At 39.4% G+C, this 27525-nt stretch overlaps 2 protein-coding genes across 3 annotated transcripts in view; one reads left to right on the top strand and one right to left on the bottom strand.

The window, feature by feature from the left end:
• Positions 1–665: 665 nt before the first annotated feature.
• Positions 666–13235, bottom strand: hat1 (histone acetyltransferase 1). Its single transcript, XM_026296346.1, has 11 exons — positions 13151–13235; positions 11600–11671; positions 11385–11460; positions 10014–10134; positions 6135–6311; positions 5862–5983; positions 5182–5286; positions 4694–4800; positions 3982–4133; positions 3091–3207; positions 666–1299 (listed from the first exon to the last, which is right to left on the bottom strand). Exons 1-11 carry the CDS (start codon positions 13155–13157, stop codon positions 1129–1131), a joined length of 1227 nt encoding a protein of 408 aa, XP_026152131.1. The 5' UTR covers positions 13158–13235; the 3' UTR covers positions 666–1128.
• Positions 13236–15676: 2441 nt separating this feature from the next.
• The window catches only part of LOC113122911 (calcium-binding mitochondrial carrier protein Aralar1), a 17297-nt gene continuing 5448 nt past the window's right edge, over positions 15677–27525 (top strand). Inside the window, exons 1-11 of one of the 2 annotated variants that reach the window (XM_026294573.1) lie at positions 15677–15890; positions 16389–16442; positions 17937–18079; positions 18873–18988; positions 19500–19639; positions 21895–22041; positions 22174–22312; positions 23241–23334; positions 24325–24409; positions 25663–25744; positions 26970–27128. In XM_026294573.1, coding sequence (XP_026150358.1) covers positions 15879–15890; positions 16389–16442; positions 17937–18079; positions 18873–18988; positions 19500–19639; positions 21895–22041; positions 22174–22312; positions 23241–23334; positions 24325–24409; positions 25663–25744; positions 26970–27128 — 1171 coding nt within the window. In that variant the 5' untranslated portion in view covers positions 15677–15878. The other variant, XM_026294574.1, reaches the window with a different exon arrangement.

The raw sequence follows: 27525 nt of genomic DNA, 5'->3' as shown, positions 1-27525 counted from the left end.
TAAGCTTCTCAACTAAAATACAAAATTGCACTTAAAGTACTTGAGTAAAACTACTTAGTTACTTCCCTCTATTGTGCCAAACTGTGTTTGGGGTGTTGGCAGTAACAGGTATTACTATAGTAGTCAGGCTCATACTTGACTGCTCAACTAACCATTTGATCCCAAGTGCTGGTCGGTTTCTGGATGCCTGAGGAAAAACTTTGGCCTCTGTGCTCCTACGAGGTTAATCCGGCCATGACTCTGTTGGTAGCAGCATGACTCTATGGACAGCATGTCAGTCAGTCCACCACATTGGTCCAGATCACAAAATCTCAACAATTGTCTGACAGATTGATATGAAAATTTGTGGGCATATTTAAAAAAAAAAAAACAAACAAAAAAACAAAACAAAAACAAAAACAAAAAAAAACTCCTAGCACGTTTGGAGACTTTTTTTGTCATGAGTCGAACCTATTATATAGCTGTGGTGGTGTGGTCTTAAGTATGCAAAATCCTCAAGAAGCATATTTTATGTTTACATTTTTATTATTTTTTACAGTGTTTGGCTTTTGTGTGGTTTTCTAATTCTAAAAATCTGAGTTAGTATTGTTGCTAAAATTTACCTAATTGACAAAATATACTAAACTGCCCAGTTTTTTTTCTCCTTTACAATAAGAATCACACAATTTGAGCAACATACAAAACCCACTGTTTAATTTTCAGTATGAAGTGCTTTGAACATACACATCGAGAACTGTTTTGTGGGGGGGGGGATCTTTAAAAATGTCTATGATGGTGAAGAAGCAGGTTTCACTGCAGGTTAGCTGACTTGCTATCACCTGTGAAATATAAGGGATCATTTAATCTCTCACAATGTGAAAAAACACGTGAGACAAACAGGAAGCCCCTCCCTTCAGCCGCAGTACTGTCCTCCTCTACTGTATCAACATCAGACGCCTTTCCCACCGCAGCCTAATACTGCTACGCTAGTTACTATACATTTGTAACACTCCATTTAAAACTGAATTTGTTACGTCAGGAGAGTCTCCCTCTGGCTCGCAGCTAAAGTCTGTGGTGATGTGGACTTTGTACAGACAGAGTTGAACACCTGGAGACGGTGGGCTACAGGCCACCAGCATTTAAGTCCGATCAGGCCTGCGTCGCAAGCCTCTCAATGATTCTCCTATAGTCTTCCACAACAACCTGATAACTCTTCTCCAGCTCCTCATGTTGCGTCCGAGTGTCCATCTGATTCATATGGGACACCAGCTCCTCCGGTCGCAGGCACTTTCTCATCTTTGCCAGCTCACGCTGATTTTTCTGTGCAACATAAACAGCATATCAACAATGTCATTAAACAAGTTTGACTATTTAGTGAAACACTAATTAACAATATGTGGTAAGAAATTTCCTGTCTCCACTTTAATTACTGATTTTGTGAAGCTTTCACTGGTGTTTTTGCATGAATGTGGATATGATCATCGTACTATCATGCCTGTTATACTCTTATTTTCATTCTGAAGAATAAATACTGTGACAGTTACAGGGTTTCACCAAATCAAATTTGAAGCTTTTCAATACATACATAACACAAACAATGCAATGCAATGGTCACGGCGAATGACGACGAGTCAGTAGCAGCAGCAACAGCATTTGCTACAGGTCTGATGGTGCTAACTAAAACACTATGAAATGGACTAAACTGCCTCCAGCAGCACAATCCACAGTCACATCACAAATAATCTTAAGTAAAAGTAACAGAGATGATATATACCAGACAACCTACTTGGCAAAACACATTATGAACAACTTACTACTTATCTAGAGAGCATTGAAAAACATTCAAGCCAGTGGTTATATTGTGAATACCTTTCATCAAAATGTGATTGATTAAAAAGTAGCGCAAATGTCACAAGTGGAATCAGAATAGTGAAAAGGTCTGCACACGATTGGAGTAGTACACGTTCACTTAGTCCAGAGCAATCTGTTGTGTGAAAAACCTGCACGTACATGCACATAGCCATGCTCACTGGGGAATAAAGGGAAAGAGCAGTAATGTATAATCCCCCTCACATTCACAGAACAGCAGCCTCTGCCATTCAACCAACTACAAGCTAAATCTCCCCAGGGAAGGGAAAACAGTCTGCATCTGGCCACCAGATCTTTCCTTGCCACTCTCTCAAGGAATTCCAGCTTCCCTCTTCACCACACGGGTCTTTTCCGTGTCAGACTTTGCCTTTTTTTTTTGAGACATGCGGTTACTCTGCTGACAGCAAAATTTTCTAATGGCTAGTATGCAGAGTCTCGGTGAGCAGCTCAAACATAAAATGTCACGAGCAAACAGGATGTAGAGTGTTATAATAGTGCACACAGATCTATTCAGTACTTCCCACTGTCAAGTCTGGTCAAACAGAATCAGAAAAGCTTATGATATTTTGTTCACCAAGCTTCAGTCTGTTACACTTTCTCTCTCAAACTCAAAAGCATACTTGCCCAGAAAAACATGAGAAAATAACAAAAAAATAATTTGATAAAATTACTCTGTTTTCCTGATGAAGTTCAAAAAGCACTGTAATAGTAAAGCTACAGAACGGTGAATAGCAGCTTTTTTTTTTTTTTTTTGACAAAGTGCTTCAAACACTTTCATGAAAATTATTTCTCCCAAAGAAATGCAAATCCTGACTAATGACATGTGCCTGAATAGAAAAAAGCTCCAGCAGCAGAAAAACCACCAGACGCCTGGTGAGTCCCATTGTGGCTCTAACAATACAGCACTAGTAATCTATCAATTTTCACAGGACTGAAGATCAATTTTTCTGCTTCTAAAAAGGTAACATAATAAACAGTGACAAAACGGAGCTGTAAGTTGAGAAAGTGTATGCTGTATGTTCGCCATTTTGCTTCCTACACTGAACGACGGTAATGTTACGCTAACAAAAGGTAGAAGAGTGCACACTGCATTCTTATTTGACAGAAACACAGACACAAGTTGACATTCAGATTTATTCAGATTCATAAGGAAATTTCTTAATGTTATTCTGCATTCATGTTTTGAAACTCCCCAGACACATAAACCACACTTATCTCAATCTGTAATGATTAAAGCCTCACCCTGTATGGTCCAAATAGCCGCTTCTTCACCTCCAAACGGTACTCTCGTGCTTTTTCTTCATCGCTCATGTCTGTGGCTCTCAGACGCAGGATTTCATAAACTCGCCTTGCATGTTTCTGTTGGAGAAAATAAAAATCATCACATCATTAAAATTATTTTTCATTCAAGTATTTTTATGTATGCCAGCATGTCTCAAAGGGAATCTAACACCTTTCAGCATAATGGTCATCTCTGAATTAAGTATTGAGGTCAAAACAGCAAAAGGAGTTTCTAAACATAGGAATCCTGAAAGTACTGAAAGAAGGCAACAGCCCTTTATATACAACACACATTTCAGGTTTCACAAATACACAAGGAGATATCACAAAGTATACATGCTCATTTATAATTAGGACTTAAACATCAGAGCTGCTGGTCTGAATCTAAAAAACAAGTTCATTTTTGCAAACCTTAGACCAGCTCATCTTCTGACAACATGCTCAACCTTGTCATACCAAGTTCGTATTATTGGGTACTGAACCCACAATGTTGCACATGCGTACACACTGCAGGGTTACTTCCCAAAACATTTGTGCTTTAGATAATTGTGCTGTCCCAACATTGATGCTCCCCCATAATGTGTGGCTAAAACTGGGCATCTTTCACCATCAGATATTCAATTACACCAATTCTCATTATTAACTATTTAATTCAAGCAAAAATGCCAAACATTTAGTAGTTTCAACTTCTTACATTTGAGTATGGTATTGTATGGCACTGTTGGTCGGATAAAACCAGGATCTCTCTAACACCAGTTAGTCATTTTCTAATATTTTCTGACCTTTACAGACTCAACTATACACAGAAAAATATTAATAAATGTAATCATTAGTAGCAGCCTCATATGGCACCTTGTTAATTTTTAACTTGTCCTGTGCTTCATTGACCATGTCGGCTGAAAAGCCGAGGTGCAGCTTGTCTGCAGCAAAGGATGGCAGGCCTTGACAAAGTTTGACCAGCACGTAGTCTCTCAGCTTCACATAGTTCTCAGAAGGGTCTTCAGCTGGAAATACACATCAGAATACAAGTGAAGACTGTTGATCACACGTAAGCTGTGAATCATTTAGAAAAAACTTAACACACATGGTTTGTGTCAATATATTTTATTGCTACAGTCGGTTTGTATACTGTGTGTATGTGTGTTGAGGAATCAGGAAAAGGATTTGTGTGTCTACAACAATGTCAAAAATTGACACACTTCAAATGTTTAAGACTTAAATTATTTACACACAAAAAAAAAAAAATGACTTAAGGTCAGATTAACCATTAATATGACAATTTTGCTATTTAACTACTACATGTGAAACCTTTCTCTGGAAAAGGATTCTTTGTTAAAACTAAAAGAGCTGGAATGTGTCTTTAATATTCATCCTTTCTCCATGCAAGGTGACTATTTTGATCCAACCAGTTTCAATAGAGCCTCAGCACAATATGGTATACAAATTAACTCACCCCTGGATCCATTTAAACTGTTCGTGGGTGAAATGAGGATCTTAGATTAAATGTTTATCTATGCCTTTTTAACGCAGTCGGTGGCATTTTTAAATAAATTCAGACGCTCACCTGTGATGTCTTGCACTTTGGGCAGGCTACAATAAAATCTATGTACCGCCTCCAGAAGCTGAGCTCCATGACCCTCTCCTTGGAATGGAGGCAGGATCAGCATTTGGCTATTTAGTTGAAGGGCAGATAGAGACACAAACATAAAATCAACAAGGAAGTTTTGTTCACATTTACTTAAAAGACAAATTTCTGTAGCATCTGAGCACTTATTGGGAGCAGAAACAGAAATCCTTTGATTGAAAACAGGAAATAATAGATTGTTATACTGATCCATCAATGCAACAAATCAAATCACATCAAAAGCTTATCCATAAAGTTGTTTTCAGATACAATTCACCCTGGTTCAGTAGTGAAACAAAATCTGGTTGAATGGTTGGCTATATAAGCCAGTAATTTGGGCTCTTTGGGAAGAGGATAAAGAAATGTATAATTTTCCACTCCTTTTTCATACAAAAGAATGGGAAGGCACGTGCTGCCCCAGCAATTACCTTACACGTGGTCGCGTTTTGTCTGGGTACACGTAGTAATTATAAACTGTCATGTAGCCAACAGTTGCGTAGTGAGTCTCCCCATCTTTATTGTACTTTTCAAATCTGCAGATAAAACACAATGGCAAACAGGTCAATTACAGGCACACTCCCATGCAGTGTCCATTTTAGCCACTCTGCTAAACCCCCCCCTCCCCAAATCATCAGCATGTTAGAGCAGCCAGGCTCCGATTGGTACACCTGCTACAACCTGAATACATTATGCACTTAATTGGAGTACTGCAACTTAGAGCAAGAGAAGGGGCTGAAGGAGGGACTGAGCTCCTCCAAATCACTTCAGTCCATTTTCCCCATTGTCAGTATTAATAGGTGCCATGGTAAAGAAAACACTGGCAGAGGCTCTTTTTACTGTTAAGACATTGTTCAGTGTTTCAAAAGACAACAGTATTCAATTCAGCTCTTGCCCCTGAAAAATCTGAAAAGGGCTTTTGGTACAAAGGAAGCTCTTGCCTGATCAACAATTCTCCTATGGGAGAAATATAATCAAACTGGCCTGGTAATTGGTCACAAGCGCCTCAAAGGGGGGCTTTGTTTTTCAATGACACAATAAAGGCTTTAGTGTAGGGGTGGATGCAAAAGGGGTGGCGGGGGGTTCGATGTCAATTAAGGAGGGTACTCACACAAGAAAGAAGTCCCAACGATCGTCGTCTGCATCGATGAAACTGGCAGTCTCAATGAACCACATGAGGAAGGTCTGCAGGCGCTCATGGTACTCTTGGAATCCCGGGCAGGTGATATTAGCCTGGGGCAGGTACGGGAAAATCAAATGTCTGAAATGAGACTTAAAGCTTGTTCCTGCAGTCTGATTAGAAACAGTAGAACTGGTAAAATCTGATATTAAAACTTAAATGCTTCCTGGTTTGTTTTGGCAAGGCAGTAAAAGATGTTTGTACCTTGTGAATCTGGTACGTGAGTTCTCCTGCCTCCTCACTATGGACTGTGTATGAGTGAAGCAGGGTGCCGAAGGGCTTGAAATTGGCCTCCTTTTCCAGCAGTGACACAAAGTCATCAGTGTTGCAGGTGAACCCAGCAGGAACGATTTCCCGGATCTTCCCTTCAACATCATCAGGCTAGATATCACAATGTGAATTAATTTAGTAAGGACAATCTAGCTTGTGTTTTTAAGACACATTTCCATCAAATGTGACCAGTCTAAACTAATTAAAAAATATGAAACATATTTTGTGTTGTATACACATATTTCATGTTCATAGAAATTGTTGTTCTTAATTTAGGAGAAACTGCAAAAAAGTACAAAATAGCCCATGAAATAAAGTGGAAGCATACATGTTTTGTGCCAATGAAAAGAAAACCATTAGGCAATTAAAACTGTCAGCTGAGCAGAGACCACAGCAGCACCCTCACCCCTCCCTGCTGAAAAGACCACTTAAATCAGTACATTTACTACTTATGTTAAACCATGAATATGTGATGAAGTTGCCACAATAAAACGCATTTTCTGCTTCTCACTGGGAAATAAAATCTTATGAATTGATCTCAACTTAACAAACCTTTGGACATCCATAATAGAGGCCTCTCCTCTAATCCTGCCAAGTGAACCCAATCAAATGAATTTGCCCCTGCAATTTCAAAGAGCTCCGGAGACAAAGAGGCCCTACCCTCAGACTTTTTACTCAGTGCAACGTGTGGTTAGTTCAGCTGTAATGTTTGCATTGTATCTATTTCCACAAGGATTGACATGAGAACACTTTGCTAAGCAGCCCTTTCACACCATTTACATGTGTGATGGGCATTATTTCGGCACAGAGACCCTTGCTGCTCAGCATTGAAAACTGGGAAATGAAGAAGGTCTGAGCAAAATGCACTACAAAAGGCTAATACAACATACTGCTAATTTCCCCCCTTTCAGACATCAGCTAATATCTAACTGGAAGTAATGCACCTGCAGCTGAATGCCTCTTAACTATTGTAATTGTTCAGCCACATTTCTAAGGAACAAGGAGCATACTTAAAAGGCCATGGACAAACAAGTCCTTTTGTCCCGGGCACTCTCCTACATACTAGACACTAAATTGCACAGCCTTCCAGAATAGATGCTTTAGTTTGGCATGAATATAACTTAACAATGTACCTTTAGAACATTTTGTTAATGTCTTTGATTTCTAACAATAAGCACAAAGGGAGTACAAACTATCTAATTTGTTGTGTTGGTATTATTTGATCTCTTTAATACACTCCAAAGACCACATTTGAGATTATATTTATCATGAAGTATCAATTTAATTTTTCAGGCTGGGGGCAAATTTGGATTGTAAATGAATATAAGCAACTACATATAACAAGCATTCAGAGTTTTCCTCCAGTTCCATGTGCATGTACAAAAGGTTTGACACTAATATCAGCATGTTCTGTGAGAAATCCAGCAGCATGGTGTTTTTGGCTGATTCAAAGGGGAGAAGGTGATTTTTGACGAGTCTTGTATAAACATGACAGCTGCATAAACTCCATCTCTGCCTCTCCTCGTCTCTCGCTCTCTTCTTTCACCAGCTGCAGCGCACCCCGACCGTCCACATGCACTCAGACAAACACTCTTCAGATGCAGCCTGAACTCTGCTGCTCCCCTCACTGCCTCTACACCAGCTGCACTCAAACCCTTAACAAGGTGAACACTCAGGGGTCAACGCTGAACACTAAGTGGTGGCACACATAGACCGAGAGCCAGCCATCACATTTCAGTTTGAATATCAGCTTCAGACCATGTTCCCTATGAGTGTAATTGCTCTCTTTATGTTTAGAAACAGTGACTTGGTTGCCATAGCATTTTTTTTATAAGCTGGCAGGGATGTGGAGTTTATCTCACCTATTGGAAGGAATCATCACTGTTATCTAGGATCAATTATAATTTGAGTGTATCTACAGAAACACCCAATCCTGAGTTTATATTTTGCACTGTTGCACCCACTGCCACTGGTCAAAGGCCACATTTCTAGTACTGGGCCCCCCTACTGTCCCCAGACAGGACAGATGTCCCAGACTTGAATCATCTGATCTCAGTAGGGGTCTTGGCTAATTCTTGTATTCACTCTGCATGTTTGCTGCATTGACAGCTTCAGGAAATGTTCATAGCTGCCAGTGGCTTTTTGTGAAGTCTCAGAGAAGGAGAAACCAGAAGAGGCATTTTGCTTTACTGTCCGTTTTTGTCCCAATATTGGCTGTTTGTACGTAAATTTCTGTGTCTGGCAACTAAATTAAAAAAGCAGAAACTTCCAGTGAATGCTGAAACTAACTGCTATAAGTTATCTTAATGATAAATAAACTAATCACTACATAAATGACAAGTCTTAATTTAAACAAATTTATCTAAACATATTAAAGATCAGATATTGTACCTCAAAGATTGTGACTGTCAACACCTTGAACAACTAGTGACTCCTGGTAATATATGTGAAGAAATCCAACCATGACACATTACTCCTCCTGCTGATTCACTCAAACTTTTAGAAATCAAGGTCTCATATTAGGACCCACATACAAAACCATTTAAAAACCTTTTCTTCTGATAGAAGAGATTAGTGTACTGGCACTGGGACCATGAAGGGATAAGATTTAGATTAAGAAAACAGGGGATTTCTTACAGAAATAATGTCACCATCCAGAGAGAATATATATGAGGTGAAAATAATGAGGTCAAGGCCACAATTAGCAACACTGAAAACTAGGATTTGAATGATTGAAAATATATTTTGAATGTTCAAATTTTGGTTTCTAAACTGATTCAAACCTTTGTAATAAATTCCTTCATTCTTTTCAGTGTTACAAAGCAGTCTCTTCAAGTTTTAAAACTTGCTTTGCAAACATTCAACTCACTTTTTCCAGTTTCAGATCTGCTCATTCTGACACTGTCTTAACAGGCAAAAATGCCCTAAAATATATAAAAAAAGGTCCACACATTAAAAAACTGGTTTTAAAACTTTAAACCATTAGAAAGCAAAATTTTAATGTCTGAAAATGTTGCTTTATTCTTTTCAGCGTTACAATTTTGTACCAAAAAAAAGGTTTGAAACATGTTCTGCAAACATTCAACTCTGTTCTCTGCGACTTTGAACTCATTTTTTGCAGTATCAGATCACTTTTATGACCCTGTTTTCACAGGTGACAGATCTGAAACTGATCAGCTGACAGGGATAGTCTACATGGGTTTAATTAGACCCACTGGACGTCAATACAGATGGATACCGTAAAGACAATGCTTTATCAAGCACACCACACTCGACTAATGGAGGTACAGCATGTGCATAACGGTTAACTGGGCTGTTGATTTTTAACACAGTGGATGGAGTAAAACTACTTTCAAGGCTGCATGGTGGAGTTAGTGTGTTTATGCCAAGTCTGATGTCAACCCATACCACCATTTTCCACTTTGATGTACAATGCCAACAATGGTCTATTGCACATAATCTCTGGTTGCTAACCTCATGACAGACTTGATTACTGTGATGTAATTTCTGCAATGCAGCACATTTTCAAACTTCCTTATCTTCAGACATGTTTGGACTATGTGCATATTACTTATATTACTTATAGTACTTATATTTCACCTTACACCTTGATATTTGTTGATCTTTTGGGCATAATTAGCCTATACTGGTAGTTTCTGTTGCTGACAATCAGCGCAATACGGTTAATATATCACAATAACACTAGAAAATGGCTAACACAAGCTTAAAGATTAGCAATCCTGCCAAAACACTAAGTCACATTGAAAGATGTCAGAACATATACATAAAAAAATAAAGAAATGCATGTCTTACCTCCACACAATCAAACATCTCAGTGACTGTTGAGGAATATTTCACTTTGAAGAGGGTGCTCAGGTTTCCTGCAGTATAGAACAGCTGTATCTGAAGACCTTTGTATCCAAAAGCAACCTCACTGTAGACAAAGTGATTAAAATCATTATAAATCTTAGCACACAATTCTAAATAGGGCAGTCATGTGCAGCAGGGGAAAACAATTAAATTGCCATTTTATGTAATATGCGGTCTAGGATAAATTCATGTCAGTAGGACAATAACAAACATTTGATTATTCTTATTTAATAAAATGTATTAAATACACACCTGCAGTGAATGATAAATGTTTACTGTAGGTCTGGCCACTTATTTCACTGCGTTGCATTGTTTTTCTCACCACCACATCACTGGCAGTTTATAGCAAAATAGATTTCATCATTATGCAACTGTGTGATTGAGCTCTACTAGCAATTACGCTTGCTGAAATAATTAATGCCCCAATTACTGAGTTCCCTTTGAGCTGATTGCAGCAAGTGCAAAAATAACCAATCCTAGTTTCAACTAATTTGGAAATGCAATTTAGAGCATAGCATAAGCCTACACACAGACACAGGTGTCACTGCCAATAATGTAGTCCTGCTCAGGTTCACTGGCAATAGCTTTAATGAATCACATTAAGGAACATGCAAGATATGAGACTATTCATGTTCTCTTTCGTTTCTCTGACATTACAAACTTCATTTAATGTTCTCTATCAGGGAACACAGAAGAACAATTGATAACACATAAATTGTAATACGATAAAGAATTGAGTTGGATTTGATACTTGTTCCAAGGATTAGAGGCTTAATGGCAGTTCAATAAATGGAAAAGTCAGTGGAATCACTGAGATGCAGGAAAAAGCAGGTGCTTAAAGGTCACAGACTGGTTTGGAGCTAAGAGGTTACAGAATCAAACTGAAACCTGCTGTCTGATGACATTCGAATACATAATTTGAAGAAAGCGCAAGAGCTTTTTAAAAAGACTGTCTGTGAGGTAAAGGAGTAGTTTGACCTTTTGGGAAATATGCGTATTGAATTTCTTTCTAAAAGTGAAATAAGATCACATGTCATAAAACACACCTACCAAAACAATATAAACCTCACTTATTAATATAACACATCTAATTTGTTTAACCAAATATAAAAATGACAATTTATGGTTTTACAGGGAGTTTCATGGGGTATCATTTTCTGGCCGAACATTTCTGAATGTAAAATAGCACCAAATTACAAAATATGCTAAATAACTACATTTCTTCCTTTGTACGGGGTGTGTAATAATTGCTGTCTTATCATAACCAATAAAGCAAAGTAACAATGAAAAGTAAAACAAAAAATAACTACTCACTCATCTCCAAAAGTTTGGTGGCTGTACTCTGGGTGGAAGGTAGTGCCATCATCATCAACATCTTCTGGGAAACGCACTGAGAGAAATAAAGACAGGGTTCAATTAGTAAAAGTAAAAAATTCTAACAACATAGCATAAAACATAACAGAAGAGAACCTATACCTATATTACCATGTTCACTTACAATACATAAAATTAAGCAAAAATAAACATACCAAGCTTCAAGCATATAGCGTCATTGGTGTCACACTTGTATTCGGCCAGCTTTTTCTCCATTGTACTTGCTCCTGTGGAAACAAAAATAAAAGCATAAATTAATGTGCTAAGACATTTTTAAAGAGGTCAATCAATAATTTGATTATTAAATGGCAATTGAGAGAAAAAGAACCTGTAACTACTGTAACTTTTAGTTTTTTAAAACTAAAAGATTTGATATCTTTAGACTTTGGATGCTGGTTAGACAATACACAACTAAATATAATAATAGCCTTTTTGTTTAATTATATATTACAAATTTCTTACATTTTGTAAAGAAACCAATTAGTCGACACAATAACCAGTTATTTAATCAGTGATGAAAACAGCTGTTAGTTGCAGTCCTACTTGAGAGATTAACTGATCTGTTTCTTTGCTGTATAGTGGCAGTTTTCCTGCAAATTAAAATTATTAATTTTCCAACAGCTTAAAGAAATGCAGACCTCTAGCAGCTGGATAGCATCCTAAAACTAACAGGATCAGAAAATATAACCATAGACTGATACAAATAAAGAGCTGAACAAACAGCTGACTGTGACATGAAGAAGTGCTGTAGTGAAGCCATAAATGCCTGTTGTATACAGGTAATTTATACACTGTAGATTCAGCCTAATTTAAAAAGCACTGGAAATTGATTTGCTAGATGTTCTGAAACTCCTCTAATCTCTGCTGTTACATGGGAGTTTCATATTATTCAATTAGCACTCCAAAACCAAACACACACAAACAGACAAAAGTCTCAGAAGCAAATCCTCATAGAGGAGAAGGTGGAAACAGAGAGACAGAATATATAATCTTATGATTAAGTGATTGTCAAATAATTATAGTTGTCAACTCAATTTCTGGTGATTGACTATTCCTTCATCAGAAACATGCAGAATGGAACATAAGGAGTCCATAATGACCTAACACAACATTTCACCTCATAGGGAAGAAGCTAAATTCATTAAAGTCAACTCTGCTGGTGTCTTTGACTCCTCAACAACCTGATGCAAACTACAGATCCTGGGTTCTGGCCATTTTCGCTGCGAGTCAGAACATTGAAAATGTCAGTCTTTAGTGCAGTTCTCTGTTAAAATGCACTAATGTTACGGATGAATGTAGCAAAGCTATAGTTTGGATAGAGTCAGGTCTTTCTGCCAAATAGGGGCTAACACCGGTTATTAGCACACGAAGCTAACGGTTTGTTACGTGAAAAACGCATCGAAACAAACTGAACTAACTATGTCAGCACCCGTTCTTACACACAAAGCACACATTCAGCGAAATCCAAGCCGTAAATAAACAAACAAATAAATAAACAAAGAAAACAAACAAACAGCATGTTGTGACTGAGAGCATGCTAACCCCGTTAGCAGGCCCAACGGCTGCTTCGGAATATAACATTAGCTAGCTTCACTTGCCAACTTACTGCCTTTGGGCCTTAACGCAGCCCTGACGTCCATGTGTCGGCTAACACGTATGAAAATGAAGACAAGAGAAGAGAAACATGAAAACCTGACGACACTTACCCGCCATTTCTGCACACTGTTACCCAGAGCAGCGTCGTCCCAAAAGACCCGCGGAATCACGACAACTTCCGGGTCCTCGAGTTTCCGTTAAAACAGGAAATAGTATTTTTTAACGGCACCTGAGGATTTTTATAAATATTTTAATAAAACGACCTTTAAAATGATCAATTTTAACATTTTAACAAAATTATGTGAATAAAAGCGTGATCTGCTGGTTCACTCTTAAAACTACATTTTTACACATACACACATATGTTAAAAATTCATTATTTTGAATGTAATGTATTCATATTCGTATTCATATTATTCATATTAATTGCATTGTTATGTAATGTGTTTATCACATATTCAAATAATACATTACATATATGTATATGTAATGTATTATTTATGTATGTAATCACATATTCTTTTTAGCTTTTTTTAGACAAATATGATTAAACCACTAATAAACTACACTAAAAGTTAGAGCTAATTACATTACTTTATATAAAAAATAGAAGTTCTAGAGCCCGAATAATTTTGCTATAATAAAACACCCCATTAAGTAGATTATGTTATAGTTTTTTAAGGGATTAATGTCAAAATAGTGGTTTATTGTATTCAAAAATAGAATATTAGTTGATGTATAATTAATTGATTTTTAAAAATTAATTAATGCTTTAATGCTGTATCACTCAAGCTCTCAAAAATGCAGCATCATTCATCTTCTATACACACTTATTCCTAAACAGGGTCCCAGGGATCTGCTGGAGCCTATCCCAGCTCTCTTTGGGTGGAAGGCAGGGGTACACCCTGGACAGGTCACCAGTCCATCGCAGGGCCACATAGAGACAAACATCCTCACCCACTCACACTCACTCCTATGGGCAATTTAGAGTCACACAAGCACAGGGAGAACATGCAAACTCCACACAGAAAGGTCCCTGATGGGTTATAAACTAGGAACCTTCATGTTGTGAGGCAACAGTGCTAAACACTAATCCACTGTAAATACAGCATCAGGATTGCCATATTACATTTTCACAACTGAGAGCACTCAAGACTAGGGACATAGTGGTCATTAAAAGAAAAGTATGGTTAAGCTACAGTTATAGCCTATTTGACACCTAATATATGAAACTATAAACCTGAATTGTGTTTGTTATTGTACATCATTGTTTTTGCTTAATGCAAAATCAAGTAAAACTTGAGTATTTGAAAGGGAACTTGTACAATACAACCATCTGATGATTGTTCTAAAAATGTGAGCCAAACAAGACAAAAAAAAACAAAGCCTGATTTGAACAGAAGAATAAAGAAACGTGTCATTCAGAAAGTGGTTCTCTTCGGCTGCAGAGATATCTCAATATAGTAAACAGAAATTGACTCTTGGGGGAAAGTGCAATTCTGAACATCCCTCTGAGCGCAGGTAATGCAGTGCTATCATCCCAACCTCACTTATTCTGTCCTCCAGGTGCATCAATGAATGACCTATCCAGTCATGTTTAAGCCACTGTAATTCTACCTCTACTATACTGTCAGCACTAGATTATCCCTTTCCTGAACAATACCATACTTTTTACAAACCTTAGGTAACAAATTGTGTCTGCATGGAGGCAGTACATGCTGCTTGATCTCTGAACTTCAAACTACAGACGTTTAGACCCTTTTTTTTCTGAAAATTGTAGAAATGAGAATATCCCACAATAGAAAGAGGAAACACAATATTGTAAGGTTAAACAGTTTTGTCAATCCTACAGTAAAGATTTTGGCAGAATTCAAAATCCCATGTCTGAATCAGCTCCATTAAATACATAAAGAATAACTGTAAATCGATTTGGACAAAAGTGTCTGCCAGATGAATATTGTGTTAATAATGATGACACACTGTCACATTCAGTTTGGACATGAGAAAACATGATGAGATACATTAAAGTGTTACAGGCTTAAATGTTTTTGTTTTTAGAAGAGTTGGATACTACCATCTCTAATTTAAAAACTAACCTAAGAGCTCAGCAGAACAAAAAACAAACAGCATCATGCAAAAAATATGACAAGAAATGATTTATATTAACTATTACAAACAAAAAACAGGATGTACCACAGTTTAGGGGCTCACATATACAGCACTGTACAAAAGCTTTAGTCACTATATAGATTATTGCCCATCGCACAACACTATCAGGGAGGCTGATGGTCACCGCAGAATTCATTCTGCAGCACGATTATGAGCCCAAACAGCAAGGGTCATAAAGAGCTGTCTCCAGGGACCTCAACAGAGAGAGAAGACCCTGACACAGCCTAAATCCACAGGTGAACTGCGGCAGGTTGTCCAGGACGCTGGGAGCAGTCTAACTGGGCACAAGGAGAACTGATTGTGTGATCACTACTTTTGGTTGTGCTGTCAAATCTCACACTGTCTACTAGAGCTGCTATAACCCTTATATACAGTGTGTCTGGGTATGTAACTGGGGACTTATTCATAACGAATTATTCTGCACACTGCACTGTTTATTTCTGCAGGTGTCCTCGTTTGACCCGAGCAGACAGGAACTCCCATAACACATCTGCGGTCCGGAGCATCTGTCTCTTTCAGCGGCTCTTCAGCTCAGGGCTGATCCTGCAGGCACAAAAGGACGATTCCGGGCTAAATATATTCCTCCGACCTGGGCCGTGCTGTTATGCCCGCTGCCGTCCTGATGCCCGGCGCCTGCGCTCGTCCACTGCAGCTGACGTCAGACCCAGCATGGCGGTCAAGGTGACTCCGTCAATATTTCTTATCAGATAATAATTTTAAGGCAGTAAAGCGGCCGTGAAGGTACCGCTGTCGGATACGGAGGACAGCTTGTCTGTGCGGACGCGTGGGTTTAAAGCTTCTGTCTAAAATGCTGCGGACTCCCCCTTTATTTCAGTCCTGCATCTTATCATAGGCGCATCTCTGCCGGCCTCGCTGAGACAGTTGTAATGTCTTTACTCTGTTGCAGATATGCATTTTAGAGAGATCTGGCTTGGTGTGGATTTATGTTGTAGTCCGAATGGATCGCAGCACGGGTATTTTGCTGTAGTTGTTGTTAGAGTCGCGTGGACCTGATCCTGCTGAGCTGACTGCGTAAAAATCCAAAACAGTGACAGTCTAAACTCCATTTTTACTGATGAACTGATTTAACATAAGGCAGAGCAGCCTGCTGAAACCTAAACAGCATGTTATTCTGACTATGAACCTTTTTATAGCTAATTCCATCTTGTGTGTTTACAGGTGCAAGCAACAAAAAGAGCCGACCCCCATGACTTGAAGACTATTTTTCTGAAGGTAAGACTGACACTTACAGAAACCATAACATCTGAAACATTAACATACATGGCAACTCACTAATAGTACATGTAAAAACTGTATTACAAGTCTATTAATTTGTTACAGTCAGTGAGTGGTTTCTGTGTGGTGTCCAATGGGATACATAGTTCAGTAAAGGTCACACAAATGCTTCGACTAATTTTGGATCTCCTTCAACAGAGAATCACCCCTTCTTTGACTTAATGTATATTGTAGAGTGTGTTTTGATTTTCAGGTTGGCACGGTATTTGCGGCAATAACGTGTGGCTTTGTTTACCCCCACGGGTCTTGTTTAGAGTTTAAACTTGTAGAGACTTGTTTGAGTTACAAGTCGCCTTAGAGTCCCTCCACATTTCTTGACTTTGCCATAAAAGAGCTGCATAATTTGTGATGCATGTTCAGGTGGAAGAGTTAATTACTGGAAGCTCATTCTGACTGCCTGTATAATTTGATTAAGAACTACTTGAGGCCTACTGTGAGGGTGAATGGATACACAATCACGTAATGCAGAAATGTGGCAATAAATTGCTTGGAATTAATATTTTCACTTAAAACATTAATTCAGACGAGTGCATTGAATTGTAGCCCTGAAAACACTTGGCGTGAAGGTCTCCTCCCACACTCTTTCTCTGTTTATCACATGCTCTATCTGAGCTTGGCTCAGACCCATAAGTGTGGCCTTTCTGTTGCCAGTTCATGTGGCACTCGTATTTAGCAGAGCTATCTCTGTTCCAACCTGAAATCCAATCCAGGCTCTAAAAATGACCCTGTGTCTTAAAGCCTGACTGAGGTCTCAGGTTTAGCACACTGCTCTATTGGCTGTGCATGTTTTGCGTCAGTGAAGTGGAGTAAAATACTTGTAAGGTGATAGTTATTGATCCGTTATCACTGTTTGCTGTGTATTTTATCAATTCAAATTAGGTTTGGGCGATATGTGTATCATGAGAGTACAGAATTGTTTTTTGTATCTTTTATACTGAGGTTCACCTTCTGGGCTGAGCTGGTTCTTTTCGACTATTTCAAATCAATGAGCAGAATTGATTTATGGTAAAATTAGATTTACATGATTCTTGGTGGCCTAAAGTATACATAAATGGACTGTGAAAGTCCCCCAGATTAGCAGGATAAATTTGGGTGGAGAGGTGCCCATCGCTGAACTTGGACCTAAGGCCCTTGGACCTAAGACCCTGAACCTCCAAACCCTTCACTGGAGCTGCTCAGTGAGCAGACTGCACCAGGCAGCTTCCCCCTATGAATGTGATATCACATACTTCTTTGTAGGGCCAGCAAACCAAGAACCATATTTCCTGTTAAGGAAAAATAAATACGAACACATTATTGTCACAAAGATAAGCGATCCCAAACCCTCATCATTTTCTTTTTCTTTCTAACTTAAAAATTCTTAATCTAAATCTGCATGTCTATCCAACTTTAACATCCAGATTTACAGCTCTGTGTGTGTTTCGTCTGTAGCACGCCAGTGTGGTGAAGGATGGAGAGCATTACATGACCCCCAAGGACTTTGTACAGCATTACCTGGGTCTGCACACACAGCCTCAACATAATCCTAAAACTGTGGATCTGATTGCTGGTGTGGCTGACACCACTAAAGATGGGTGAGTAACCATAGTGGATATGAGGGCAGTTGCTGTGTAAGTCTTCTGTTATGGTAAGATGTTATTAAAGATTAAAGATTTATTTCTTTATTTGTCCAGTGCGTTTTATAGGTTGTACCTTTTATTCCCAGTGTCAGCTCCAATACATTTCTATGATCTAAAATTACCTCTTTTTTTGTATATCGAACATGATATTTCTATGGTGTTTGAGATATGAATGTTTGAAAAGTGTTAATTATATGCTGTCAGCACAATACTACAGTACACAAATTGGAATTATTACGCAAGCACAAGCATGCAAGTCTGACAAAAATACACAAAAATATTTGATTTGCTGCTGTGAGTGTGTACTCATGTAGTGTTGGTATATTTCAGTTATAGTCTGATATATATGATTAATATATAAATATGTGTAATTAATTAGTCAACTGTGATTTTGTCCCAAACACCTGGACCTTTAATTCAGCAAATGATCTTAAGGGCAATGAATACCCATATTTTCCTTAGTAGTGCTGTTGTGTACAAAACGTAGGTGTTGATTAAATATTTAATTAATTCAGTGGGAGCAGTGGCTTGCCAAGGAAAACTGTGTGTAGTAGGTGTAAGACTATTAATGATTTATCCCACTGTTTTTTTAGGAGAAAATATTCATTTCTAAGATAAGATAAGATCAAATACTTCTTTCTCAGATAAGCCAAAGTATATCTGAATATAGATTGTGATGTTATTTGCAGCTTTTTTAAAACATTTGTCAAAGGTGCAAAAATGGGTTCTTTCTTTTTTGTCCAAACAGACTGATCTCTTTCCAGGAGTTTCTGGCCTTTGAATCAGTTCTGTGTGCCCCGGACGCCCTGTTCATAGTTGCCTTTCAGTTGTTTGACAAGACTGGCACAGGGAACATCTCATTTGGTATGTACATAGTGGTTAACGTCAGCACCCTGTTGTGGGAATGCACTTCCAGCTTAATTACAGGAGATCAAGCATCATGTTATGCATATGGAGTGTAGCTTAAACACGAGTGCTCAGGCTACGTGTGAATGTAACATTGAGTCTTGTGGGCTGTAAGCTTGTAGTCAATAAATTAGTCGTGTCCACAGTTTCTTCTTTTTTGCATTATGGAGCCTATAAAGTCTAATTTCAAGGCCGAGCAGCCAGTGAGCTGTCATAAAGAACTTGCTGATATACCCTTTCTGTTCAAAGGGGCGTCCAAAAGGTGGTTGAAATTGAAAGCAGTCCTTATACAGAAACGTCTGTGGATGGACTCCAAACCTTTAAACAGCCTATTCAGCTTCACAGTGCAAATTGACTGTTTCCTACTTTGACAAGCTCTTCTACAGGTGGAACAAGGATGCAACTGCATCTTGCATGTTTTTTTTTTTCCTTTCCCTTGTTATTTCTCACTCATGTCTGAATCTTCCAGAGAATGTACGTGACATCTTTAGCCAGACGACAGTTCATCACCACATTCCCTTTAACTGGGACTGTGAGTTCATCAGGCTGCACTTCGGCCATGACAGAAACAAGCACCTCAGCTACATGGAGTTCACCCAGTTTCTGCAGGTATTTGTTTTATCTCTGAGCTTTAATTCCGAACTGATGAACTAAACACTACGTTTGAGTTCAGTTTTTTTTTTTTTTTAAACTGAGTTAAGTTAGATCAACACAACTCATTTAAATCACAAAGCTGCATTACTCAAATACACCTTTTCTGGGTACGTGATAACTTGTCAGACACAAACATTAGTCCAGTATTAATAATTCAAGCAATAGGTTTTTGGGAAATACACTCATTTGTTAGGTGAGAGGATAAATGACAACTCTGTAGATTAAAAGTTTTCTCATTTTTAGACTTGTCCTTCACGTTTTTCTTGTTACATGCTACAACTTCTATTTGAAGTGAAAAAAAAAATTATATGAAAACAACACAAATAGAGACAGGGCATCATGAACTCACAAGCTATGGGACGACTTCTGCCATAACTCCCTGAATCTAAATCTTCATTCTCCAGACTTAAGGACTGAGCCCTCGGCTTTACCATCATCATGTCAGGTCTTCAAGGGTGCTGGACAGCAAGGAGATAAAATCCCTGTAATTTATATGAACATGTATTAGAAGTATCGACATTGACAACTTGCACTTAATATAAGCAGGTCCTATGCCAGACATAGCTCTCATGGATATGGTTGAAAAGTTCTGAAATTCCCTCAACAAGAGCTGCTAAAATTATATTCACATTAACCCACACCTTGATGAAATCCAACTATGGGTCATTTAGGTTTGCACAATAATCCAAATCTAAATCTAATCCAAATGATTGGAACCCATTCTGTATGTTTATTATCCAGCCAATAATTTTTTAATGTATATTTTCATCCATATCACTACAGATTATGGGTAATTTATTAAGTTTGTAACTCAAGCAGACTTTATGGGACTCCACGGACAGTTTGCTAGAGGCCTCTTGTGGACTTGAGGAATTGCGATTTGGGGCAGATGTAGGAAAAGCACCTGTGGTGTGTTGAAACCTGGACATTGGGATTTGGTCAGCAAGTCTTCCCGCTCTGTCAGAACATTCTGTGCTTGGTGGCGCTAATTTCTGCTGAAATTTTCTTCTCATGACCATGTGGTCAAACCTCATACTGAATGAAAGCAGGAATAAGTCCTGCTGAGGGGCAAATTAAAGTGACATGAAGTGAAACAGATGCTATATATAATAATCAAATTGTGGTTGGAGGTGTTGCATCTTCAGTGTTTGATCTCTTCAGGAGCGGTTTGCAGTAGCCGAGTGTGCCGCGAAGACACTTAACGTTGTTTTGCCTTATTGGTCACTGCTTGTTCCTTGTTGAGACTTCTGGGCTGTTAAATCAGGCGCAGCAGCACCATCAGTGGGGAACCTGGTTTGGAGTGTAGGGCTGTGGTCTGAAGCAGAAGCTGGGTGGTCCAAGAGTTGAAGGCTGTGCTGTGGCTCCACTGTAGTGTGGGATCCCTCAGAGCACTTGGTGGTTTATCATAATTGACTAGGGCTTCCCACTGCTTCAACAAAGATTCCTTTTCATGGTTGAATTTACATCGGTCATCATTACGTCTTGTTTTTCTGTTATGTCCAGTTCATTATTTTTAACTGAGTGTTACTTCAAGTAGAACAATGTACAGGTCTGTGTGTAGATTTGACGGTTTTTCAAATAATCCTGGCTCTGCCATCTAGTAGTTGTTTTGTAGTGTTTGGCTGGACTTCAATCAGTGCAGACAAAGTATAATGTTTTGTGAGGTAACAAAGTATTATCATGGCCTTTCAACAATATAATCAGCAAACATTGTGAGAATTAATCTTCAGCAACAATTCGCTGATTAGGTTATCAGAACCAGAGTGTAAAGACGAAGTAACAGCTGAATATTGCAGCGACGCTGCTCTGTGATCCTTCGGTTATTTGCGACAAGCTTTGGCAGCAGACGTTGACCCTGGGTCAGCCTCCTCCTGCATCCACTGCTGATTGCATGGTTGTCGTATTGAATCATCTTCCTGCAGACACACCTGCCGGCCATCTCACCAGCCGCCCCGCTCGGCCCCGAGATCAGACTTTTCAGGACATGGTTTCCATTATTCTCCAGAGAGACAGTGGTGATTACAAAAGCCAGTGTCTGACACTGTCACATCGGATGACTTTAACATCTGTCTAGTACTGATATCAGTATACTTTCTTAATTTCACCGTTCACTTGTAATGCAATGCTCCTCATCAAGGGAGATACATTTTGGGTTTTTTTTTTTTTTTTTTTGGTCATCTAACAACTTGCACTTGTGTGTGTTGCTGCAGGAGCTGCAGTTGGAGCATGCCCGCCAGGCTTTTGCACAAAAAGACAAGAGCAAAAGTGGCGCCATTGCTGCCTTGGACTTCAGTGACATCATGGTCACCATCAGACACCACATGCTGACTCCCTTTGTAGAGGAGAATCTGGTTTCAGTGAGTTACACTAATTTACTAGTTAGCTATTAGTTAAGTAGTTAGCATTTTGTATTTCAAAGAACCTCTGTCATTTAGCCGGCTGGGAAAGATTTACACAGAAGCAGTGACAGATTTTGGATCTTTCTCTAGGCTGCAGGAGGCAACACCTCCCACATGGTGAGCTTCTCCTACTTTAATGCCTTCAACGCCCTCCTCAACAACATGGAGCTGGTCCGCAAGATTTACAGCACCCTTGCTGGCACGCAAAGAGACACCCTTGTTACCAAAGGTACATCTGACACACACCAGCGGGTCTCCTGACGTCACTGAAATAGTTGTGTGTGTATCTCATGTGATATGAAATGTAGCTGTTCGATCATATTCTCTTGACAGAGCGGTGTGAGCGAACACACAGGGAACTTTTACTGTAGCACTAATTTACAAAGGTAAATGAAAATCTATAACCTGGTTTATCAGATCACCCCCTTTTCATGTACTGTAGATCTGTGTAACTGATACTGTCAGTCACATCTGCTTCTAATTGTGTTTTCCATAGCGATGCAAACTGTAGACTGTTCCTGTACTCTTGTTCTGTGGTTTTCCTCCTTGTAGAAACAGACTTCGGGCGAACAGTATTTGCAAATAACTCTTGTTATATGTATTGCCCAACATATCAATGGGTGGGTGTGAAGCAAACACTTACGTGTCAACTATCCATCACAGAAGAGTATATCAGTGTAGTATTCAAGATCAGAAAAGCAGGCTTGTAGCCGAAGGTTGCAATCCTTGGACCTGACAGGAAGATTTGTGTGTGTGTGTGTGTGTGGGGGGGGGGGGGGGGGGGGGGGGGGGGACCACTTGGTGGTAATAGAGCTTCTCAGCAGGTAAAGGTACAGAATATAAAGCACATATAAAAGAGAGAATGCACGCTCAGTTAATGCACTGAAGGGTAAGAAGATAACGTACATACAGAAGTGATTTAGTGGTTAAAATAGTGGTTAAATATCTTCTCCTTAAATCTTCTTAAATATCCTGTTTAGCAGCATAACAGTAAAACCAACAAGGAGCAGTATTTGCAAATACTGTTTAATAGCAGCCTGCTGACACAGCTAACCTCTCCAACTTTCTGTTTCATGTTTATGTCTTGAAGCTGCACTGGCTGAAGTCCTGCTGAAGTTAACGTTACATTCATTTATGCTGTCTCTGTTGCATTGTAGAAGAGTTTGTTCATGCTGCCAATAAGTTTGGTCAGATCACTCCCATGGAGATTGACATCCTTTACCAGCTCGCCCGACTCCACTCTCACTCTGGGTAAGATTCAGAATTACTCTGTTTTAAACCTCTTGCATCTGTCTATACAGTGAATACAATTTTATGTTTATACTGTATATGACGTAGAGAGTAGCTGGTGTATTTGTAAACCCTAAAACATTTTATGAACAGCTTAAAACGTAATTATTAATATATGAAACAAGTTAAAGGCTTAAAAGCTTGATTTGAAAACTTCAAAAGACGGAATAAATCACTTTACATCCAAATACATTGTTTTATTTCTTATATCTGCTGCTTTTAATCTAGAAGTGTTATGTAATCATATTTATAATATGATTATGACTAGAGTTGTGTATTTGTATTTATAGATTCCTGTGTCATTTTTCATGTTTAGTGATCCTGGCAGCCTAATTGACAAAATGATAGGTTGAATCTAGAGTTGTTCTTGCATGTGGCCTAAGCACAGGTCAGAAGATGCCAAACATAAACTTACATAGAAGCATAGAAAGTCTGTTAAAATGAGTCATAATTAAATTGGACTTTCACACTGTTTTCTATGTGGTTTCACAGGTGGGTTCCAGCTACAAGCTCCTTGAATCCACTATGGGTGTTCAAAACATTTATACAAAACAGTTATTTTTTATTCCACCACAAATGGAATAAGTATGTTATAGATCTGTTTATTGGCTATAAAGATAAAGTTATTGCCCATTGAGTTTAACAACAGTGGCTCCAGTGGCTGATTTACAAGACAAACATAAAACTTGGATAAAGACTTTGTGATGCATCAGGCCACGGGGGAATATCTGTGTCTTAAACATTTAGTAACAGAACACTTTCATTTACTTGTTAGGCCATGGGCGCTCATCCAGCTTTGTTTGTCTGTTGTTTATACAAGTTTAAATTAAAGGTACAGTAACTTCGAGTCATATGCCAGTAAAAGGTCTGTGGAAAATCTTACATCACTGCTGCTGGCGGTAGATGCTGGGCTCTCCTGCTGTAACCGTCTCCCCCTCCTTGTGTGTTTAGGCGTCTGAACCTTGCAGACATCGAGAGGATAGCCCCGCTGGAGGAAGGAGACATGCCATACCACCTAGCAGAGGCCCACAGACAGGTAGCCTGATTGACTCCTCTAATACACCTCACATCCTCCAGGCTTTTATCAGAGCCTTTCCCTTTTCTACTTCAGCTTCCTTCTCAGAAAGGAGCAAAAAAAAAAAAAAAAAAAAAAAAAAGGTAGAATGTTCCGTCACTGAATTAGCAGAGTACCCATGTTTTTCTTCCCTTGTGAGGTGCATTACTTAAACCCGTAGATAAAAGTACACCAATTATAGTTATAGAAGATAAATGGATTGTTGCATTGCACCTCTCCATGAAAGGCTCTCCCCATTTTATTCAGTATAGCTGCACATACACATCAGCTGCAATCACACATCTGAGACGCTAATAAGAGGCTTTTATCAGTGTGGGGCTTGAGGAGTTTTAGAAGCCTTTAGCAAAGTCTGCTAATGGTAAGAGGGGAGTGGGAGTCAAGGTGGATGTGGGAGAACAAAATAGTTCCTGCCTCCACCGGAAAACACGGCTCTATATCAGGCTGTGGTCAGAGCTTTCAGGCCACTCATGCTCCTGGGACTCATGTTCAGAGGTCTGGAATTTGATTCCTTTGAGGGGGATGCTGCAATTCTCAAGCCTGCCCTTTAGTGGAAGTAGGCTAATTGTTTAAGCCCTTTGATCAAGACCTCGATCTTGTTAGCATGCAACCCTCAGTGGAAGCATCTGGGAAAAGGGGAAAAAAAAAAAAAAGATCTGCACTACTCCCCTCTCATCTGGTCTGGGAGAAGTTACTCACCGCCTCAACCTGCGCACACGCATACTTTAAGAGAGTATCACTCAGACTGTGTAATATTCATGTAGATACTTATCTGTACATGGAAAAACCTTGTGGGGTTAATCTGTTCCCCTGCACCACAGTGTAACCAAAGGGGATCTGCTTTCAACATCAAACACCCATCCACAGATGAGGTGGATAAGAGAGAAATTATAAAAATAAAAGAAGACTTATAGCTTGTAGCCTCCCACATGTAGCATGTGCAGAAAACTCAGCTACAGGTTCACACAGGCATTTACTGTATCCAGAGCTGCTCTGGCTGTGACATTTAATACCGGGTGGTGATGAATAAGACGTTTTTATGACATGTCCACATTCCATCGCCTTCCTCCGTTGTTGAGTACTCCATAGCATTTTTCTTTCCACAATGTATCTGGTTCGCTATAGTTTAATAGCCAGGAGATTCATAGCTAGTGTTCTGATCCCTCTGTCTTTCTCCAGGTTTCATTTGACCACTGGTGTCTTTTTCTCCTATACAGCACGCTCATGAAACGTCTCGGCCCGTCTGGCTCCAGGCTGCAGAGTCTGCCTACAGGTTTACTCTGGGCTCAATCGCTGGAGGTGAGTGACATGTCTGCTGCTGAACCCCCCGGCCCGCCCGAGGGGTAACCTTAGCTGGGCAGACTGGTGTGCTGAGGCCCTGGGGCCGACCATTGTGTTGCAGGGAGCGGGGCTGTGATGTGAGGCTCTGGCATTGTGCTGCCGTGCCACCGGTGGCTCCAGGCTGTCGTTTGAGACGGAGCTTTGGAATGACACAAATCTTCCGGAATCGCATTCTCTGGAATCTCTAACTAATTACACTGGAGGGAACGGACACAAGGATCCTCTGACATAACTGCACCATGGATGGAGCGATGTGTGTGTGTGTGTGTGTGTGTGTGTGTGTGTGTGTGTGTGTGTATGTATGTGTGCTTATTGAGCCTCGTTCCCCAGTGGACAGCAGAGAGAGGCTCCGAAAAAGATGTATATCACAAGGCACTGCCATGTCTCTGTGGTGATAATGAGCTGGTTCTCACCCTCTGTGCTGACCGAGCTGTTTGCATGTTTGAGAGACGAGTCATTACAGCAGACTTTGATGTTAGGCAAGACGTGACAAGTACAGCTGGGAGCAGGAGTTCAGTGCAACGTGCTGCAGTGTTGCCTCCAAAACATCCTATTCTGAGATTAAGAGCTGTTTTTATTAGGTTATGCACAAGCATAGCTCTATTTATTTCTCTCTGGTCACTGAAGAACTTCCCAAAGATGTCTGCTGAGCGAATAATTATCACTGTATGACTTAATTGTATAAGACACCAGTAGAGGAATAATATGATAAAATGGCCTTTATGCATGAAGAGGACTATGTAAGAGTGTATTGTAGAACAATAAGTTGATTAATTAATGGACAGTTTAGAGTATTTTGGTGATTGAAAAAATGGCACATCTTTATCAGTTTCAGCTTCTCAAATGTCTCAGTCACATATACTAGTAATGTGAAGTATTTTGGTTTTGGACTGATTCTGGCATTTAGGAAAGAATTTGAAAGCATCACCACTATGATGGCAACTATAAAGATCACCCTAACCTGATAATAATATTTTATGCACAAAATAATAGGTCTATAATGAGAATATTTATTTGCAGCCCTATTCTTCACAGTTTTAAGCATGTGGGTAAGATAACTATACAAGCTAATAAATTAGTATGTGTGATGTTTATTAGGTGTTCAGAATGCTGGCAAATTATTGTTTCTAGAAATACAGAATACAAGAATTTCAGTCTCGACATGTGCTTGTGTGTTTTATAGCCACTGGCGCCACGGCTGTGTACCCCATCGACCTGGTGAAGACACGCATGCAGAACCAGCGCTCCACAGGCTCCTTTGTAGGAGAGCTGATGTACAAAAACAGCTTCGACTGTGCCAAGAAAGTGCTCCGTTACGAGGGCGTCTTCGGATTCTACAGAGGTAATCCTCCAGATTTTAAAATGTGTTAGAGAACCTGAAGTCTGTGTGCTTGCCAACACGTCGACTTTGTGTAAAACAAACAACTGATGGGAAAGCATCATGATTAGTCAGTGTGGTATTATCAGCAGCATGGTTGGCTAATTGATACCAGAAACCGTTGCCTTTCTGTGCTGAGAAGCGAATAAAGCAGCACCCAGGGGTCATGTTTTCATTACCTCAATACCTGGGAGAGCTCCCTAAGGAAAATGACCAGCAGATTTCATATAGTAGCAGTGTCTGATCTGCCTCTGCCCAGGTGGGGATAATGGTGCTGAAGGCTTGTGATATACAACACTTCTACCCCGGGGCTGTTCACATGAAGGAAGTCAAGACTGCCATCTACTGCTACCTCCACCAC

This window comes from Mastacembelus armatus, chromosome 21 (assembly GCF_900324485.2).
Source record: "Mastacembelus armatus chromosome 21, fMasArm1.2, whole genome shotgun sequence".
NCBI lineage: Eukaryota > Metazoa > Chordata > Actinopteri > Synbranchiformes > Mastacembelidae > Mastacembelus > Mastacembelus armatus.
The sequence above is the reverse complement of the archived record's forward strand: the minus strand, read 5'-3'. Positions and strand labels throughout refer to the sequence as shown.

Coding starts and splice junctions, on each gene's coding strand:
- hat1 (XM_026296346.1), bottom strand. Junction 4,134..4,693: donor CAAAGTGCAAGACATCACAG/GTGAGCGTCTGA, acceptor GTGTATTTCCAG/CTGAAGACCCTTCTGAGAAC. Junction 3,208..3,981: donor ACAAGTTAAAAATTAACAAG/GTGCCATATGAG, acceptor TTTCTCCAACAG/AAACATGCAAGGCGAGTTTA.